The 22,082-nt window shown below is 39.4% G+C and overlaps 1 protein-coding gene across 1 annotated transcript in view; it reads right to left on the reverse strand.

The window, feature by feature from the left end:
- PLCL1 (phospholipase C like 1 (inactive)) overlaps nucleotides 1-22,082 on the reverse strand; it is a 305,584-nt gene that overhangs the window by 34,132 nt on the left and 249,370 nt on the right. Inside the window, exons 4-5 of the mRNA XM_067548964.1 lie at nucleotides 14,033-14,108; nucleotides 8,830-8,939 (exon numbers count right to left, since the gene is read on the reverse strand). Of these exons, the coding sequence (XP_067405065.1) occupies nucleotides 8,830-8,939; nucleotides 14,033-14,108 (186 nt within the window). The remainder of the gene's footprint in view (nucleotides 1-8,829; nucleotides 8,940-14,032; nucleotides 14,109-22,082) is intronic.

Genomic DNA, 22,082 nt, shown 5'->3' on the forward strand with positions numbered 1-22,082 from the left:
CATGTCCATATGTTCCTGGTCAAAGACAGGAGCTCTCTCTTCATTTTCACCCTCAGACATTGTATCAGGTACCACAGTCTATTTCTTCGACAGATCTGGTGGGATCAGAGCCACTGGTTTTCCCACCAGAAGATCTCTAGCAAAGGAAACATCACCTCTCCATCTATACAAAGGATAACTGTAAAAATCCTGAGGTGGCCCCAATTAAGGCCATGAAGTCCATGACTGCCAATCTCCCCAACAACTGGGGTATGGAAACATACCCACTGGAGGAAGACCAAAGGGAGGAACAAATTGAGAAGAAACATGTTCCTTTATTCTTCCTCTATCATCCTCCTGAACTAGATCCAGCTGCAGATTGGAACATACTGGAGACAACAGTGAGGCTAGAGAGAGGTAAGTTGAAAAAGCCCTTTGTGGGGACCCTGTAGGGATCTTGGTGAAAGACTAAAGGTGTCCTCCTCTCTTCTCCTTCTATCCTTCTGGGATAAGAGGAAAGGTCCTCTCCTGGATCAGTAACTAATTAAAAGATAGGAAACAAAGGGTAGGAATAAATGATCAGTTTTCAGAATGGAGAGAGGTAAGTAGTGGTGTTCCCCCAGAGGTCTGTACTAGGATCAGTGCTATTCAACATATTCATAAATGATCTGGAAAAAGGGGTAAACATTGAGCTGTCAAAATTTGCAGATGATACAAAACTACTCACGATACTTAAGTCCAAAGCAGACTGGGAAGAGTTACAGAGGGATCTCACAAAACTGAGTGACTGGGCAACAAAATGGCAGATGAAATTCAATGCTGATAAATGCAATTTAATGCACAGTGGAAAACGTAATCCCAATTTTAGATTATGACAGGGTCAGACTAGATGGCTACCGGAGAGTGCTAGAAGGCCAATATATCAGCTCCAGGATCAGCAAGTCTCTTTTCCCCTGGTAACTGAGCAGGGGATTACTACAGGGTAAACAACACACCTGGAGCCAATCAAGGCCCCGCCTCGGTCTTGTTAAAATCTTCCCCTCCAGATAAAGGGTGTGGCTGGAGTTGAGAGAGTGAGGCAAGCTACCAGTGTGTGTGAGCAGGCAAGACACTGTCAAGACCCAGAGGGTTTAGGAGAAGCAGAACGCTGGCAAGAGAGGGCCCTGCAGGTACAAAGATGGGGGAGGGAAAAACCCTGCCCGAAGAGGGCAAAGGACCTTTCCCAGGCCTGGAGGCCTCAGGGAAGAGACCCTGCCAGAAGGGGAAGATTGAACTTGACATTTGGTTTGGGCACTACCATGCCCAGTGGAGCTGCCAGGGGTCAAGAGCCTTCCCTGACAAGGAGGCCAGGAAGGACCCCTCTCTGAGCAGGGTGCAGACATTAAGTCAAGGGGCAGGGGGAAGTAACCCAGGGAAGCTAGCAACTTTCCTGAAGCCACAGCACGAGGCTGCTACTTGTAGGGTCCCTGGGTCAGGGCCTGGAGTTGAAGGTGGGATGGGGCGCCCCCATAACCCTACCGGCCATTCACTGGAGAGGCAAGAGCCCCAGTAAAGAGGCAAGGGCGTGTGAGAACCAGAGACAGGACCAGGAGCCAGCAGGGAGTGGCCATCTTAGAAAGGCTATATTACCCTCACCCACCATTAGAGGGTGGAAGAACACTAAAGGGTGAAGCAGTTCCCTGACTTACCGCTAGAAGAAAGTGCTGGACCCACCGAGGTAGAGGAAGAGCTTTGTCACAAGATATAAAACGATGGGGTCTAAATTAGCTGTTACCACTCAAGAAAGATCTTGGAGTCATTATGGATAGTTCTCTGAAAACATCCACTCCATGTGAAGCAGCAGTCAAAAAAGCTAACAGAATGTTGGGAATCATTAGGAAAGGGATAGATAATAAGACAGAAAATATCATATTGCCCCTATATAAATCCATGGTATGCCTATACCTTGAATACTGTGTGCAGATCTGGTTGTCCCATCTCAAAAAAGATATATTGGAATTGGAAAAGGTACAGAAAAGGGCAACTAAAATGATTAGGGCTACTGAGCAGCTTCCATATGAGGAGAGATTAATAAGACTGGGACTTTTCAGGTTGAAAAAGAGACGACTAAGGGTTGATATGATAGAGTTCTATAAAATCGTGAATGGTGTGGAGAAAATAAATAAGGAAGTGTTATTTACTCCTTACTCCTTCTCATAACACAAGAACTAATGAAATTAATAGGCAGCAGGTTTAAAATGAACTAACGGAAGTATTTCTTCACACAACATACAGTCAGCCTATGAAACTGTCAGAGGATGTTATAAAGGCCAAGATTATTAAATGGCTCAAAAATAATTAGATAATTCATGGAGAATAGGTCCATCAATGGCTATTAGACAGGATAGGCAGAGATGCAAAACCATGCTCTGTAGTGTTCCTAGCCTCTGTTTGCCAGAATCTGGGAATAGGCAACAGGGGGATGGATCAGTTGATGATGACCTCTTCTGTTCATTCCATCTGGCATTGGCCACTGTCAGAAAACAGGATACTGGGCTGACCCAGTATGGCCATTTTTATGTTCTTTTGTTATGTTCTTATCAGGTGACGGAAAAAAAAAACCATCAGAACTTGTGAAGCCTGCCTCTTCTTGGAGGCCTTGCATTTTGTGTTCAGATCCAATGAACAATCAGGAATGGGGCAGTGCAACTCAGCTGCAACAGAAATAGTTCTTTTCAGAATCAAAGAAGGACTGGGAACCAAAAGAGGAACCGAAGGTGGCACTGAGGATTTCCACAGAACCAGATCTGAAATGACAGTCATATCCATGTCTCCAGCAGCAGAGACTGCAGGTGGGAGAGATCTGAACCTTGGAACCAATGAGGTTCTGCCAGAGTCAGAGGGATCCAAGAGGTCCAACATGCAGGATCCTGCACTGCTAACCATGGCTATTTTATCTCTAGATTTATTTTTCTTTAGTGCCGATAAAGCAGGGACTGAAGACATAGACAGCCCCAGATCCAACATTCCATTCAAATCCATGCTCCTGCATCCCAAAATGGAAGCTGCAATCAACTGTACCCTTGGAACAGAAGATGCTCTGTCAGAATCAGGTGGATCCAAAAGCCATGACGCTTGAGAAATGACACCACTGAGACTGGCTGTGTTACTCCACAGCTTCTTTCTTGGAACCGAGGCAGTCAATGCGGACCGTGAGGCCATTGGATCAAAACTAGCAGGCTTCAGAAGCCTAACAGGAGCAGAAGGAACCAAAGCCAGATCTGGGGAAGACTCTGGCTTTCTGGAACCCTGCACCTGCTTGGACTTACAGGAAGTCACTGGATCCAAAACTGGCCTCTTGGACCCCGGATTTGAAGACCATCCCATTCCAGAGGGTCTACCCTCAAGGGCATCCTTACGTAGCAGGACCTGTAATCAAGTCTGCCTATCCTTGTGGGCCCTGGATGTAAAGACAGAAAACCTAGTAGGAGAGTGGCCTCTTCCCACCATGCACATGGTTGTCAGATGCCAGGAAGATAGCTGAGCATGATGCACATCGTTTATACCTGACTTGCTCTTTGGCTTCACCATAACCCAGAACCTACCCAAAAAAAACCTAACAACCAACCAACAAGGAACACTCAAGGAAAAAAGACTCTGGATCTGAAGATACTGGAGTAGGTCAAGTCTTTCCAGTCATGCGGTTGAAGGATGTGAGGTGGTAGAGGGTGCTCTGCCCTTTATATAGCCTCACTCTCAGGATGTTCCGAGATGCTAATGGGAAGGAAGGAGATGGGGGCATGAAATCTCTCTAACAGACACTGCAGGGAGAAGGTTCCATCATAAGGCACCACAAGACAGTGCAGTACCTGTACGTATGAATATGCAAAATCACTTGAACACATAATTACACAATGAATATAAACTCCCTATCACTTTAAGCATTCTGAATCCCTAAACCAAAGGGAAAGAGAACCTGGAAACACACCTCCTTAGGCAAAAGCCTGTTTGAACAGATGAACCTTGCAGCATGCCCTGAAGGTCAACTAACACAGACTATCAGACTAGATAGAATGAATTCCAGAGTCATGGATCCTCCCTTGAAAATGCCCTGCCACCATCCCCACACCTGTAAATCTTGGAAAGAATGTAAGCAAAATGAGTCCTCATGTCGTTCTTCCAAACTCCCCCCCACCCCAAACTGTCCAAAAACTAACTCCCTTACTGGTATTTTCTTTGAATAAAGTAGCCAACTCTAAACAGATCAGTATCTACAAAAAAAAATATGGATTTTTGCTTTGCTGGACTTCCTAACCATTTCTCGCTCTCTCCCGTTTCCTCACTTCCTTTAGTTGAAGCTAAAGAAACTTACCTGAGTTGGCTACAAGAATGCGTCATTCTGACCCTCAGTCACAGATCTGTTAGCTCAAGAGCCTCAGCTGATTTCAATTGTCAGATTAGGTCACAAGAAGTTTCTAAAAGCCAGGACTAAAAGCAAGGACAGCTTTCTAGATTAAAACCAAAATTTTAACTGTACCTGGAAATAATGTGGGAGACAATGCAGACTATAGGACATAGGTGGTATTTATTCTCCCTTCAAGAAACAAACTTCAAGTGGAGTCATAATCACAGCACACTGCAGTGATGCAAGGTGGAGGTGGCAAAAACATGGATAACTGCAGTAAGGCCTACATTAAAAGAAAAGGTTGAAATCTCTATGCCAAACAAAGGATTCTTGGCTACTGCTGATGCTAGGCTATCCAATTATTATATCATTATAAAATGACAGCAAATCAAAGAAGTTTGTAATTAAGCCAAAATAATTTCTTTTTTTATTTTGTGGCTTCACAGGTTGAGTGTCTAGATAGCTGTGTTTAAGGGATACTTTTCTAGTGGATGACAAGAACCGGCAGGACAGAGGGTGTACAAGTACTTTGAGGATGAAGAAAAAGGATAAACGAGTTAGAGGGTAAATATATATCGGTTTTATGGAAAAAAGCAGCTTTGGTGTTGCTCATCAAATGGCTGGTGTTTTTACTTAAGATCCAGATAAGAGGTCACCTAAATTCCTTGGCAACAATGGGGGGACAAGATGTAACCTAGGATAGAATTTATTCTTGTAATCATGCTTCATTATACAGAAAGTCCCCCTGACGGTATTCTCTGCTTTTTTCCATTGTCCACTCAGTAGCTTGCTAAACAGCACAGTCCTGCTTCCTGCCTATCAGTGAGAATAAGACTTTATATGGAAATAAATACAAAAAGAAAAACATGCTAGAATAATGCCCAACATATTTCTATTTTTGCTACATCTGATAAATCCTAGAGAATTGTTGTAAAATAAATACTAATTCAGATTAAGATGGTTTTGCTATAGTGCAAAATACCCATTAAAAACATCCACTCTGCATATTATAGAACTTGGAATAAGGGTATGAATGCCCGTATTGCTTCCCAGGGATCTGTGGAGACTCCCTGGCTGTGTGATACAACTATTCAGTAGGATCCAGCTGCTTCTGAATTATTCAATCATCATTGTCAGATATGCCTCTTTTTTTCTGAAAGAAAAGTTATACCTCAGAGAGATGCTAAATTTAGTTTAGTCTGAATGAAGGAAGAGGAAGTACATGGCTGTCTGTGGTTCCATATTCATTTAAAAAACCTAGCTTTTATCTCGGCAAGTAGCCTGGGACTGCACAGCTGGGGTTCTGCCACCTAAGACAGAAAGCTGGACGCTGCTGTACTTCCAAGCAACAGAAGGCTGATTACTCAGGGCTTCGCTGTCACAGATGATAGAGTATAATTAAGAGAAAGGTAATTCATGGGTGACGTTCTCTAGACTAGCCATTTGAGCACTATTTAATTTCATTAAAAATACTTTCCCCAGAAGCTCATGTTAATTATTTCACATCGTAAAAGCTTCCCCCCTACTCCAACACTCACATCACAAAAATGTAAACCAAGAACAAGAGCAGATTTCTGAGACACAATGGGAAGGCTACAGATAAGATGCATAGATGCGTGCATCTGATGAGATGACACCGTGGATTCCTTTCTCACAGAGAATGAATTGCATTTGCAATTTAATAATTCTATGCCTTCTGTCTTCAACAATTTTTCTCTTTAATATGTCTAATCATTTAAATACAAGCCAATTAGGAGATTCACTGATGAATTGTTCCCTGAAAATCTAACCATCCAACATACCGATCCCTGCTTTGAGAAATACATAAACCAGGAGCAAGGAGGAGAGACGCACAAATTAACATATGGAAACCTGAATATGACAGCATAATCTTTTGGCAGCAGCAGTAAAATATTAAGGTGGGTGGCAGCATGGGTCTATGAAAATTGAAAACATTTTAGTGCACAGCTTGGTTTCAAACAATTTGGTTTTCTTCTGGATAAAAAAGGTAAATACCACTTTATCTTCATATTCAGAATGCTTCATTTACAAAATAAGTCAGTATTTGGATATACAAAATACTTGCCTATTTAATCATTAATAAGCAGGCAAGTGTTTGATATTGCTGTTATTGGGCTTCATATTACCCATCAACAGAGGAGCAGATATACCCTAATAAAGTATGATAGGTAGAGGGAGACAAATGCATCCCAGGTATAATTGTTGACTTCAACAGGGTTACACTAGGAATGAATTTGGACCAGCACAAACAATTCTGAGCTTTGCTTGTATGGCTTAACAACCCCTGCGGATAGTGGGCCTGATCCTGCAGCTCTTTCTTAGGTAAAAATCTCACTGAAAAGGAGCACAGGTTCAGGGCCACCGTTTGTGGTGTTTTCTGTCGAGCAGGCTATGTCAGGAAGGTACTCAAACTTTGTCCAGAACACACAGTATAGTCCTCCTTTTTTAAAACATTCTCAAAATTCACCGGTGTGACAACTCAACTATTAATTCTGATAAAATGAACAATTCTATACAGTGGGTCTGGTGAGTGTTGTTTACTCTGTGTAGGCATTGGAATCCTCCATGAAATTCTGAACTCATAATTTGCAATTAACTGTTTATTTTGTTAGAACTCAGATAAGTACAGAAAGAGAAATATATACACAGAGAAGCTAAGTGTTTTGCCCCAAGTGACACAGGAAGCATAGTGAGGGAGTCCGGATTAAAAACCAGAACACCTGTCAAATATTTCTGTGCTTCAGCTCCAAGTACATCTGTCACTTATTTATTTTGTGTACATTCACCATCTAAATATTTCTGACATGTCTCTGACATTATTTTGCATGACGTGAAACTAGATAAGAAGCAACTTCTTTGAATACATGCATCAATGTGGGTACATCCGTACAAGTTGCAAATAAGGCTCTCTCTCTACTTATTAGGCTGGCACTGGGATAAGCAGCCTATTTCTACAAACAATCTTATGTTATAGCCAATAGTTTGTCTTCCTACAGGGTATTATTCATATGTAAATACTTTATATAAACTTAAGAAAGAAAATGGTGTATTACTTTGGTTCATTCTTATTAAATACCTCCTAGAAGAACCCCAGGGCATTTTTAAACAAGAATAATGCCCACAGTGGTAATTTTTATAAAATACACTTTAATCTTAAACTCTAACTATTCAATGATTTTGCTAAAGGTGATTCTTTTAACGCATCCCCTCTTGCCTCTTTGCATTCAAAGCTTATTTATTCCAATAAGTATTTTTGAATAAATATATTAATTCAATATGCCTTCACTTTACTAGTATAGGAAAGGGCAATTAATCATCTGACACACACAAGAATACAAACAACACCAGCTACTTCCTATGGGTAATCCATGAAAACCTACAGGCAGAGCAGACTACTGCTGAGTATACCAGTGTTCCTAACAACAGACAGATCCTAAGAAGTATCCTTACACTGATGTTTTAACATACATTCTCTAGGTCAGCTCATCCAGTTTAAAGAAACTCTGATTTTTTGTTAGATACCGTACAGTATTTTTTTTAGTTTTAAATGATTATATTCATATCTAATCAAAGATCTTTTTATGGAACACCATTAAGAACAGACAGATGGATGAGGCTTCTGATTTGGGTGGGGGAAGGGTTTCTGGTCTCTTTCTAAATAGACCCTTAAATGATGCTTGCATAGAAGCATGAAGAAATGAGTCAGTACTGAACAAAAGATACAAGCAGTAACGAATGAATAGTTTTGTTATTTGCAGGGTCACTGATTTCCAGTGCTCAGCAGAAAAAAAAAATCAAAATGACAATTGACTGCCTGAAATTTGACATCTGGTGCAGAGCAGAAAATAGCCAAGTCTTCCAGGACATGACTTAATTGCTGAACCTGACCTACCTCAGAATGAAAAAGGTTTTTCCCACTCACTTGCACCACTGGGTCTTAAGCCTCAGATCAGTTTACACTGTTCATCTTTTAAGCACATTACCAACTGTGTCCCTATGTTTTGCACTTTCAGAAATGAAAAGCAGCTTTGGTGTTTAAAGAAAGAAAGAAAGAAAGAAGAAAAGCAGCATGGTAATTAGTCCATAACATGGATTAAATGATTTCGTTATTCTTTAAAAATAAACCATACACCCCAGCTGGTTTACTTTGAAAGACAGCTACTGGACATGCAAGGCAATTACATTTTGTAGGGAATTTCTCTCTCATACTTTAAATCTGTCTTTATTGATCCTGGTTGATCCTTAAGAGTTTGAAGGTTCAGTTTTGATAAGTATTTAAAAGTTGAAATGTATATAGGAGCACAGGAACTGCCATTCTGGGTCAGAACAGCAGTTCATCTAGTGCAGTATCCTATCTCCATCAGTGGCCAATACCAGCTGCTTCAGAGGTAGCTTTGGAGGTGCAAGTCAATAACTTCCCTTTAAATCCAATCTTTACTACTTACCTTCAGCACAGTGATATTCCACGCAAAACTTTCAATGGCTTTGCTTAGTTTTCTTCCTTTCAAGCCTTCCTTTGCCCCAAGGTTATGAAGTTCTTCGTGGAATTCCATGCCTAAAACATAGATTGGTACATGATTCAGTATGTGATTCAGTTACACTGTGATTTAATTTACTCAAAATATTCACTGAGAATCCCCAGACCGCCTCACACCTGGTACTTCCTGAATTTTCATTTTATTTCTTCCCATCCCTGCCTCTCAAGGTCCTGACGACCACCTTTCAGCTGCAGAGGACTGGGGGTGCAAAAATATATTTTTAAAGCCCAATTGAGAAAAGAAGTTTTTCCATCTATCTAAAACATTATAGTTCTGTTTATTTTTAATCCTCTCCTTCCAATAATCACCTTCCCCTTTAGAGCTACATGTTTGTCCCTTTATTCTGCTGTGTGCTGTCATGATCATTGATAGACAGCATGAAGCAAGGTTATGAACCCACATTTCTCTAATGGCTCTGCCTTTTTTCTGCTTTGCTGGTAGTATCACTGCAGAATTCAGACACTGGTCTCTGTCTCGCCTCCCCCTTTTTCTCTGTCTTCAACAGACATCTTCATGTCTTGGAGGGAAACCCAACAGACACGACAGGTATCTGTTTAGCACAGTGCACCAGGATTCAGACTCAGAGCTTCTCATTAATCTTAATGAACCCTTGCACTTCACACTGATAAATTATTTCATAAACTCTATACTGCCTATCACAGGATACTATTATTGCAGTCTGTGGAACTGACCCACAGCACTTGGAATCCTGTTACATTTCACTGTTTCTGTGGCAGATATTTGTCAGATCTATTGCTGTCTATAACAGGTCAAGAAGTCTGAACACATACATCACCCTTCAAATGCATATTTAGTAATGGAAGTTGGAGATGGAAGAACCTCTTCATGGGACCATTTCAGCCTGTGGTTCTCAAGGATTTTCAGACTGTGTGACATTTCCATAGTGCCAGGCAAGGGTTAAGGGACAAAATGAAAACAAACTCACCTTAAGACAGAAGGTGTGACTGCATGATTACAGCCCCTCAATTTGTACCTGTGTTGTTAACTTCCTCTCCTAAGAAATTTTACTTTCATTAGCAAATCACCCCATAATGCCTGAGGCCGCCCCTCCCCCACTACTCTAACATAGCAAGCTCAGTTTGCAGTTGTTTGATTCATCTTCCAGTATGTTTCCTACCTCTCCAATTCTGGTGTCACTCACCAACCTGAACTCTGCTGAATTTACACCAAAGAAGCATTCAACAAGGAATGGCAGAAAACTTTGCAGAGAGTGCAAAGAGGAGCTAATGTTACTTTTGCTGATTAAAAAAGCCTTTTGAAATCCTGAGAAACTCCTGGAATGGACTCAAGCTCACAGAAAGAATCATTGCCAGAAGATCGACAGATGCTTCCCCCTAAGACTGAAGAGGTTTTGCAGAGCACCAAGAAGAGTTATAGATGATAGTTTGGGAGACTGATCCTGGCTGGGCAAGGAGACTGGAAGCCAGGGATAGACACTGAGAAAAGGAGGAGGTACGGGTTGGAGGGGAGAAGACAGAAAAGGTCAAGTTTGGGAGGAATGGGCAGAAGAGTCTGTATGCACTAGAGAATATTCCCCTCCAGAGCCTGGAGTAGAAACCATGATTTCTGAATCTCACCTGTGAAACCCACTGGCAAAGTGTCTCATCCCCTGTTAGGGCTGGTCCCCATAGAGCATTACGACGTACTACTGTTATCAGTTACTGTTAGCTATCAGAGGTCTGTGCAGTGGATCTAAAGATTCCATCCGTGTTGATGGCCAATGTAGGTGCTAACATGATGCCAAATGATGCTATTTCTTTTATTTAGTTTGCTTTTTAGCAAATTACACATACAAAACAAAAACTCCTCTATTAAAAGAGCATCAAGATTGCAAAAGTCAAGCACTCAGAAGTTAGGAAGTGCCTATGCAACCTTAATTTGGCCCCCTTGTATTCATTATGGTAGTTTTTAATTATATGATCAAATACTATTTTTCTACAGGAGCCAGCCTCATTCAGGACATAGGATGGACCTGCTCTGGGGATGTATTTGGGATTTCGTAGGCGGAGATTTGCCTGTAGCACTTATACTTCATTTGTTGCAGAAGTTGTGTGTAGTAAATGACACAGGCAATTGCAGGAATATAAAAGATGGTCTCATGGTGAAGGCATTTGTATGATGCTCTGGAGAATTGGATTCTATTCCTACCTGTGCCATAGGGTTCCTGTGTGATGCTGGACATGTCACTGAAACCAAACTTTTCGCAGGTGTCCACTCACTGTGTATTTCTCATTTTCTGAGTGTCTGACTTGAGACTCCGGGGTCTGATTTGCAGAAGTGCTGAGCACTCATAGCTGCAGCCGTAGTCAATGGGAACTGTGCTTTGAATATGTAAAGTGCTATACAAAGCTAAGAACTCTAAAAAACCAGGTCCTAGATCTCTCAAATTGGGCACCAAAATGAATGAATACTTTTGGCCTTAAACTGCCTATGCCTCAGCTCTCCAGCTGTAAAATAGGCATACTATCCCCTCACCTCATCAGGATAATTAAAAAAGTAATTAATGTTTGTGAAGCATTCAGATGCTAAAGTGATGAGCGCCATAGAAACACCCATCAGGAAATTAATAATTCTGTCTTCAGAGCAGGGCTTGAAGAGTGTGTAGTAAATAAAGCCTGGGGCCACACAGTGAATGAGGAGAAAACTAAATATTGAACAGCTGCTCATTCAATGAGCACCATCCAGTCTGTGTACAGAATGAGGCAAGGGTCCTGTGGAAAAAATGGTAGGTGATCATGTAATTAAAGCCTGTATCATAATGTAAACATGGAGGGGGGTTGCCCTGGAGAGGTGAAAAAGGGACTTGGGCAGGGTGGAGGATCAGATCCATGGAATGCGGTAGCAAATAAGGGTATGTCTACATTGCAGTTAAACAGCTACAGCTGGCCCACATCAGCTGCTTCAGACTCACAGGGTTCAGGGTAAGGGGCTATTTCATTGCAGTGTACATGTTTGGGCTTGGTCTGGAGCCCAAGCTCTGGGTCCGTGGGGTCTCGGAGCCCTGGCTCCAGTCCAAGCCCAAACATATACACTGCAATTAAATAGCCCCTTAGCTCAATCCCAAATCAGCTGACCCCTCCTGTTTTACATACAGAATTCACAATTATAAACTCAGCACTAACTTCCACGTTCTTTCTTTGATGTGCACAAGTAGCTCCCACCTCTTTCAGAGTAAAGCACAGGCACATAGAGAGGGGATGGATCCTAAGTAGCAGTAGAATAGTCAATGCAGAATCCATTCATAAATCACAACTGATAACACCAACAAAAATATCAGCTGTAAGCATTACTCCAGAACAGACCTGCTAATTTCCACTTAATTCTCATTAATTTTAAGGCTATTTTCGAAGTCTCTGGGCCCCATTCTGTTTTTGGTTATACTTTTGTAGGTCTGGAGTAACACTGTTTCAATAGAGTTACTCCAAATCAACATCACTGTAAGTGAGAGAGCATCATTTCACAACTCTGACTTTGCTATTAAAGATTTTACTGTGTGTGTATTTTTATGAGATACTGGAAATATTCAGTAATTATTTTCTGCAGTCTCCTTTATTCAAGTTGTCCTAGCTTGACAGATCAGCTCAAGTAATGATTTTGGCTAAAGTATATATTTAAATAAACAAATCTCATGCCCGTCTGACAGAGACAATAATTCAGAAAGTTCACACGGGGGGAAGGATTTTCTTTATGCTCTGTGGAAATAATTAAATATATCTGGATTTAAAGATGTTAATGAAAATTAATATTTGTTAGGGATTTGTTTGAAAAACAAGAGTCTCACTGTTGGTTCTAAATGGCTGAAATAGGCTACAACCTTAGAATGGCAACCAGTTCTGAGCCTCAGTTCTGGTGACTAGCCACAAGAGTCCTGAAAAGTGATATGATTGTCACTATAATGACGCTCTACCGTAGAGGCCTGGAAAAAGTTGTCTGGATTTCAAGCATGGGTAAAAAGCAAAAATCAATTTCCACCTTGCTCTTATATTAGATGAACAAATCAGTAGATTATTATTGTTAAACCATTCTGTGAAATTCTTCTCTACTAAAGATGGATGAATTAAAGGAATTTATTACAAGGCATTAATTATATTGTTTATTTAAGAAGTGTGATAAAATGTACATGGCTCTGGCCTCAGTAGTTTACCAAGACAAAGGCTCCTTCCTGCAAACACTTATTACAGACAGTAGTGTTAACTGCAGTATCTAGTTTCATTGAAGACTACTTATGAGACTCCAGCTGAAAGCAAAGACTACATTCAGTAGTGAGTGTTTGCGGAAGTGGTCTTTAATGTCTTGTCCATATTAGAAAAATTGCAATGGTGGAACTAAATTGATTTGAAATTGATCTAACCACACCAGTGGAAACTTCTAAGGTAGACACACTTAAACCACTAAGATTTGCTTATATGGGTTTACCTTAATACAATAGTGTACCAAATGAAAGTAAACCAATTTAAGCAAGTTTGAATCTGGTTTTAAGCATCTACATTAGGGATTTTCACCCGTATAATTAGATAGGTTTAAAACCTATCTAGTTACCCTGATGCAGCTTTCTGATACAGACAAGCCCAAAGAGAGACATGAAAAAATTAAGGTAAAAAGTTTATATAACATGGGCTCAGTCATACTATGTGTTGAGTACTCTGCACAGATTATGTGCTTAAGTACTTTACTGGATTGCAGCTGAAGTACTCAGTATCTGTGGGATGGTGCTCTATAAAATCACTGGGTTAATCTTTTTGTTAATTCCTTTGAATTAAATTGTTTCTGGTTTCATTTTAGTAACTTCAGTGTTTTATAACTTCAGAGCTAGTAAGATAACTGAAGAAAGATTGTTTTGGGAGCAAACTGAAGAATCCTCTCTAACACAGCTGCCATTGTCAAAAATATTTTTCAGCAGGCTGAAATCTACCAGTTAAAGACTGATTAAAAGGAGCATTCAATTGAAGACCAAAGATGCTTCTCCTCTTGTGAACTGCACTCTAAGAATAACTATGGCATGCTGTTTCCACCACCTTAAAAAAGTGTATAGAGGTACAACAAGATATAGAGTTAGCAACAATGTGCATAGAGAATACAACAAGATTACCTGCTTTCTGACACTGAACAATCTTGTCATAAATGGTGTCTGCTGTTTCAATAAGAAACCTGCTCTCCTGAATCATCTGTCAGAAAACAAATGAAAAACAGGTTGCTATTACCAGGCTTTAGTTAAACATCTAGCTCTCAGACAAGTATTAAGAAAGAAAGTTCAATTTAAAAAGAGCTCTGCTCTGTTAGTAAGACTTAAAAGATTATATCAGTCATTCATATCAGATCTCCCAATTCTGTGTCAAGGTAAATGACAGTTGCTCAGGAAATGTTTTGTCGCAGAAGTCAGAGAACAGCTGTTTTACATCACTTAGACATAATATTAAGCAACATAAAGGAAACAAAAGTAGTGTCAATAGAAAACAGAACTAGCAGACTAACACTAACTTAAATCCATGATCATATGTGAAGCCTTTCTGTGTTTACTAGGTTCCAGAGGGGTAGCTGTGTTAGTCTGTATATAGAAAAAACAGGACTGCTACAGGACTCTCATTGTGTTTAGTAGGGTTTTTTTTTCTTTGAATGATATCAAATAATTAGAATATGGCCCTTCAAAGTAAATACCTAGCAAAAAAACATGTACTGAGCCAGTAAGGGCCCTGAGTCAGGAAGGTATTTAAATCCATGCATAAATTTAAGCACTTCAGTAGTCCAAATAACTTCCTTATTTGTGGTTCTCTTTGGAGGAATTCAGATAAACTCTGCAGCTCAGGCCCAAATATAGTTCCCAGGTGTTGAAAAGGTGTATTAAACAAACAGAACAGAAGTCGCTGACTTCAATGGGACTACTCACATGTTTAAAGTTATACACATTTAAGAACCTTCCTGGATCTGGGCTGTTAAAAGGAAAATACATATAGCAATATCCATCAATCATGTAGGAATTGTCCTGAGCCTCTCTTCTTGCCATCTTCAGTGAAAACAAATTTCTTCTTTCATGCTTGCAAACCTTCCAAAAACCTTCAAAAGCCCAGTCAAGCTACTGAACTGTTGCAATGCTAACTTTTGCAAAATTGTGTGATGTGGCACATATATCTGTTACAGGAAGGAAGAACATGTAAAAAGATAAAATACATATGCTTGAATATAATCTTACTTTTGCTGGTATAAATCAGGAGTAACAGTCCACTGATGCCAATGGAGTTAAAATAGCACAAAAGAGTATAAATGAGATAAAAATCAAGCTGAAAATTTCATAGCTTTACATCCTGCAGTTATATAAATTGTGATATGCAAACCTGGCCAAAAGGCTGCAACTGTTTTTTTTAAATGTCTGTGTTCAACTGCTTCAAATATGAAAGCATTTATGTCCTGATCCTGCACCACTGACATCAACGAGGACCTTGCTTCTGATTTCAGTGGGCGTAGGATCAGGACTTTACAGATAGGCTCAACTATCAAACATTCCCGTTCCCCTCATTCTAGACTATCTAGCCCATGCAGCACAAAATATCACTTTCACTGCATATGTGAAGCATTTGGGCATACCAGGCATTTTAGAGCTGCACAGAGCACTGAGTATGAGGCAACATATGTGAGCAACTCACAAGTATGACTTAAGGAAGTAATTCTATCAAATAAAGCCTGCAATGTACATGAAACTAGCACTGTCTAGACATGAGAGAATACAGTTATCCTTACACTCCTTTAGAATTAATAGTATGCTGACTACGACTAAAGGTATCATTAAATTTAGTATCCCTAAAACAGGTGACAAAAAGGCTGGGGAGAAACCAGGTTAAGTTTCTTTTAGAAATAACAACAACAAATACTAATTTATACTACAGTCTTGCCTCACGGCTCAAATCAGGAGGGCGCCCAGTTGTGCTAGGCAATGTACAAATGTACAAGACAGTATGACAGTCCTTGCCTTGAAGAGTTTATAATCTAATTTAAGAGAAGACACAGCAAGTGGGTGTAACAAACAGTAGGAAGCACTGGAGAGAGGAGAACAAGAGAAACAATAAGAGTTTACATTAACATAGGCCCGATAGATGCACAACTAGATTTTGCCAGGAGGGGAGTTTGGGCTAAATTCATCCTTGATTTAACTTCTTGACAACGGATAAATTCAGCCACAATGGTGTTAAAATACAATGTAGCTCATTTCACTAACAGAGGAATGTTTAAAAAAGTATTTAAAAGATATTGGTAATTCATTGTGCGTTAATGTTCCAATTAGAGACGAATCTGAATTAATGTCCCAAACTTCACAGCTAGCTCCTGTCTACAATGTACTGTGCCAAAACCCTGGATGTGTAAGTTCCAAATTTATTTATATATGTCAAATTCAACAGAAAAAAAGCTATATTTAATAAAAAATATAGCTCCGCTTTGAAATACACAGGATGCCAAGGAAACAAAATCCATTAACCCCTGTATTCATTTAGAAAAATAAAGCTTAATACAACAACACGGGGTAAAATAGTTTTGTGACAAAATATTCCTACTGGACGTTTCCTGAACAGAAACTAGTTTCAATAGTATCTGATGCCTTTCATTCTTTATTACTTGTTTGTTTGTGCATCGTGTTGACTTTCTCTCTTTGATTTTTTCTCTTTTCTTCTGGGAGAAAATGACAATTTCTACCAACCCTCTGGCTTTTGTACACCATTGCACACGTAAATCCTGCATTAAAGGAACCTTTCTACTGCCAGCTATGAATCCCAAAGTGTGGTCTCAACAATAAAGAGAGCAAGAATCTTTCAAAAAATTGCATCTTACCACAGGCACAAGATACAAAAGAAGATTTTCATGTATTTTCAAGGATGGCAAAGAAACATAGTAAAATTGCATCAATAATACTCAGCACTTATATAGGCCTCATTCAGTAAGGGGCTGAGTGCCTCCTGTAAGGTGCTGAGTGCCCTCAACTTCCATGTGATTTCAGCAAATGGGATTGAGGACGTTCAACACCCCGACTGGGCTGCCAACACACTGCTTTACAAATGATTGGCCTGTCCTCCAACTCTTACTTGGCATTAATTTACTAATCCTTACAACACCTCTTTGAGACAAGTGTTAGATTAAGTACTGATATGCCCAATTTAAAATGGGGACACAGCAGCAGACAAGCTAAGAGACCTGCCCAAGGCAAGAGAGTCAATGTCAGATTAGGATTGGAAGTCCAGAGTTCTTGGCTCCTGGTCATCTGCTCTGATCTCTTAACTATACCTATGAGGCCTTCATATAGCTCAGCATCTCCTACGTGAATAAATCCTACTATCAGTAAGACCTCAGGAAATTACACTGATATGAATGTTTTGCAAACCTTCAATTTCTATATAAAATTATGTAAACTATGAAAATTAATCACCTTTCCTTCTGCCAATGACTGCAGCTCTTCCTAGGAGTTTTTGGCAGGGTTATGCTGAGACTATCCAACATAGATATCAAATAACAATTATATCTGTTTTCATGGGGAAAGCTACAATGAAAGGTCAACTCTCCTTTACTAAAAAACCATATAGAGCAGTCCCCAGCTCTCTTGATGCTGACAGTTGAGTCTTGCTGCTGTCAACACCCCAAGTATAAACAATGAAAACAGGATTGCATAGTAGAATTGAGCCTGTTAATGTCTGCAATCCTGCTGTAATTTTCATGTAAAATTAAGCAGCCTTTGTCCCAGTGGAACAAACATGAGAAGGTAATTTAGATTTGAGAGCTTCTCCAATACACTTGGTAGGAGGCAAAGGAGTTACTCCTCTGACATTGCACTGGAGTACAGAAGAAATAATCTTTGGTCTATAAAGTGACGTTCCTTTTCAATGGTGGTTGTTTTCCAGAAAATATAAAGTATAACCCATTGGGTATTTGCATGAGTTGACCAATTTAAAATATATTTTTAAAATAGTCTTTCATGAACAATGATGTTTGTTTTTTTAATTTTTTTTAATAAAAAATTTCTTATTGTGAACCTACCAGGGTACAATCCAAACTAATGAGCAACAGTGTCCTCCCTGCACTGCAACCGTGGGCGCCTTACAATGCCTTGCTTCCCACCTGGACTGCTCACAAACAGCCTTCCAGCATGCAAGCCACAACCTGACTGGCTGTGTTTAACTTCAGTCTGCTAGCCACATCTGGATTACACTCTGGCTCACACCAGCCGTGGTTATACTGCTGGGTGACCCCAACACACCACTATTCTCACATTTCTCCCCAGGAACATATGTCCTGTACTTCCCAGCCCTCTCCTGGACAGTATAAATCTCTTGAGTCCGTTATTCCTGTAAGGGAATAATATGCACATAACTTGTCACCCCCAAATGGAGTTACCCAGACACTTCAACTTGAACACACTGGATTAGATACAAGTTTATTAACTACAAAGAGATAGATTTTAAGTGAATACAGGTAATGAGGCATCAAAGTCAGAAATTGCTATAAGAAAAATAAAGATAAAATGTTTACTAAAAACCTAACTTATCAAATTATGTCAGATTCAAGCACAGTTTCTCACCACATGCTTTCCATAGTAGGTCAAACCCTGTAGGTTAGGACTCTTCCCTCAGAGTCCAACGCTTGCTTCTTTTGTCACTTCAGGTGCCGTTAATGTAATGGGCAGGGAGAGAAAGAAGGGGGTGTCTTAGAGTGTCTGTCCCTTTTTTTTTATAGTCCTGTCCCCCCATGAGAAGCATTTCCAGCTGGGAGCAAGGACACAGGCAGTCTGTGTGGAAGGGAACTTCATGCTCTTTCTTTGCTAAGATGCAGATTTTTTTGCCCCTGCCCCCTTTCCTTTCCTTATCTGCCACTTAGCAGATAATAGTCTATCAGCCTTGTTTACACCTGGCTGAGGCTTCAGCTTACCCTTTTTATCTCTGAGGAACAGGTTTAGCCACTCCCCAGACTTATCTGAAGAACATACTTTTAGTCATAATCTCAGTTTATGTTTATAATGTCATATATAATACTGTTATATATCATTTTAAACAATATTACTGATCATGACTAAATTATGAGTTTTTAAATGATATCTCACAAGGCATACTTTGTACAAAGATTATTACAATAATGTGTAGGGTGTGAACACAGGAGTACATTCTGTCACACTTATATCTTAAGAGAAACTGCCACAGCCATAATGGCATTGCCCTTCCCACCTCCATTTGGTCCTGTTCAAGTGCAACTCAAAACTGGACCAGAGGATCTGGCAATATTGTTCCAATGAAAATAGCCCCCAGGTTGAAAATTTCTATAGGAACAGATTCTGAGAGAAAGATACAAGTCCTCTGGTAAAACGCTTTTAATGGGAAAACCTCCCCATATGGAAAAATAGTACAGAAAACACTTTGATAACTAAAGACATTAATGACATTAATGATGTATTTATAATATGATTAGTAAGATTTGGCTCAAACATAACAGCACTGTGGAATGTAGTAAATGACAAGCATGACCTGTCTCATTTCACTGTCTAAACTGAATGGAGAACAAGTTTAAAATCTAATCCACTTCTAGCTATTTATGTCAGTTAACTTTCCTTCTCTTTTAATAAACTAAAGTGTCAGTAACACAGGTTAGTACATTTAATTGAAATAGGTATTTATGTTAACAATAACAATAACCTGAATTTTTTGCCCATATAAATATTATGTCTTATATGTACTATGAGACAATTAATTGGAGGATCAATAAAAACAAAGTATTTCATTTCAGTTAACTAAACTACACTGGTACAAATTATTTCCTTGTTCTTTATAAGCTTTTCTGTAAATTGAAAAAGGGAGAAGAAATTATTGCGAGACCCTCACCAAAAAAAAAAAAAAGTGAAAAATTAGAACACTACTCTCTCTGGGAAGATAAATGATGCAGAAGAATAGTTCAAAGAATCAAATAATAATTATTACAGATATTAAGAATAGAAATCTACTACATTAAAAAGGAAGAAGTTTTTCTCTCTCTCTCTCTCTCACATTGGTGCCATCCAGAGACAATTTTGAAGAAAAAGCCCTGTAAACTCTGTATTCTTGAACGCGCCTTAGTCAATGGGGAGTTTTGCCTGAGGAGTGCAAGTGGTATCTGGCCCTCTCTCTTCAAAAATATAAACTATTGGTAGAACAACTGAAGTGCAAATTGAGTTAATGAAAATTTTAAAAGGATTCTCTCTTTAACATCAAGCATTTTTGCAGACATTTAGGGGAAAAAAACAGCCAGACAAGTCATGTGTGCCAGCAAGCCATGTAAAAAGTGGGAATATTTAGATGCTGACAGGGCTAGAAAAGATATACTGGCCACATACCATATCCTGATATCTATTCCAAGGTATAGGAAATTCAGTTTTGTATATGTTGAGCATATGCACAACACACTGTGATAGTAAGAATGCCTATCAACAATGCTGACATCATTTGGGGGTTTGAAATATAACAGATTACAGTAGGACTTCAACAGGTCTGCATACAGTTATCTTGAATTTTAGTTTGATGTTGCTCTTTGATTTTTCATTTGATGTTTCTTTACAAATATTTATGGAAAACATATTGTGCCTGAACTGTGTTATATTTGGGCTTGAAAATGAATACAAACAGGCTACAAATCAGCAGAAATATTTGCTTTTTTTGTACTTTGAGCATGTCTACGCTACAAAAAAAGCAACCTAATGGTACTTCATATTAAGAACTCTAATTTCATTCAGGCCCTATTTTGGAGGGAACTAATGGATGTGACTGGGAGGGGAAGAGAAACCAAAATAAGACTGGAGGAAGGAAAGAGAAAGATACACAGATGGAGAAAAATGTACACACAGATGGAGAGAAAAAATATTGAGAGGAAAATACAATAAGAAATTTTAAAATTGCTTTAATATGCTACACCCATATCTGGAAACAAATATGTAACTAAACTCTAAAATCAAATATCAATATCAGTTTCCATACAAAGTTAATTTTCACAAGTTGAACCAAATTCCGCTTTAAGTTATGTTTGACATCAATGTATTACAACATTTGCTTGGCAGTGAATACTATAGTGAAGTTAGCCACCCCTCTAATTTTTACTTGTCTAGAGCTGTCTGAAAAATGATCCTTTGGTGATGAAATTGTCTCAGCTGAAAGATGAATTTTGTTGGGAAAGTCTGGAAAATCTGTTCAGCCATTTTTGATTTATGCAAGTGAAAAAAAAATGTACTTTTCCCACTGGAATAAAAGACTATCACATGTGTGTCCATATATATCATTCAAAAAGGGCTGAAATTTGACACGTGGCACATATACAGGGGCAGATCCCCAGCTGGTATAGATCAGCAGTTCTCCACCGACTTTAATAATTGATGCTGATCTGTGCCAGCTGAGGATCTGGCTTACGATATCCATTTAGAAGTGTGTCGGTGGCTAAGAGTCTGAATCTACAAAAAAGACTTGTGCATTTCCTGGCTTTTAAAAGAAATGTTTAACATTAAAATTGCATTAATATAATCAGGGCCAGATTTACACCTTATGCACCCATAGGTACAGCATCTTCAGTGCCCACCTGCCTATAGCTGACCTTCATGTTTTCCGCACCAGAGGAGGGAGGTGGGGTGCATGGGGAGAAAGGAACTGGCCAGGCCAGCTCCACCTGCGGAGAAGGGGGGCAGCTGGGGTGACCAACTCAGCCAGCTCTACGCAGGTAATCTAGTCCTGAATATAATAGTTGCATATAAATTGTGTGCAATCTACTTACTGTTCCCTAACATTTTCTCTGACATTATCCCCTTTCTCAAAAAACCCTAATCCCCCTCTCTTGAAACTTGCTCCTATACTACTGCCCGTCTCCCCTTTCTGAGCAATATCTTGAAAAAAGTTGCCTTTTTTCAGCTGTGTCCCAAAATAATTTTCTTCATTTCCCATATAGATGTCTGAATGCTGCTGTTCCTCAGCATTCAAAACATTTGTACAAATTCCAAAACAGCTTTTCAGTTGAACCATTTTTGTACCCTTTATTGGTTATTCGCAAATATTTGCACAAATGTTTGAGGAATGGGATTTTTGATGGAAGTATTTGTATCTGCACAGAACCTGGGGTATTTGTTTGAAAACAAGAGGATACATTTATTTATTATTATCTAA

The sequence above is a fragment of the Emydura macquarii genome, unplaced genomic scaffold (assembly GCF_026122565.2).
Source record: "Emydura macquarii macquarii isolate MOO-44397 ecotype Brisbane River unplaced genomic scaffold, CSIRO-AGI_Emac_v2 contig_1253, whole genome shotgun sequence".
NCBI lineage: Eukaryota > Metazoa > Chordata > Testudines > Chelidae > Emydura > Emydura macquarii.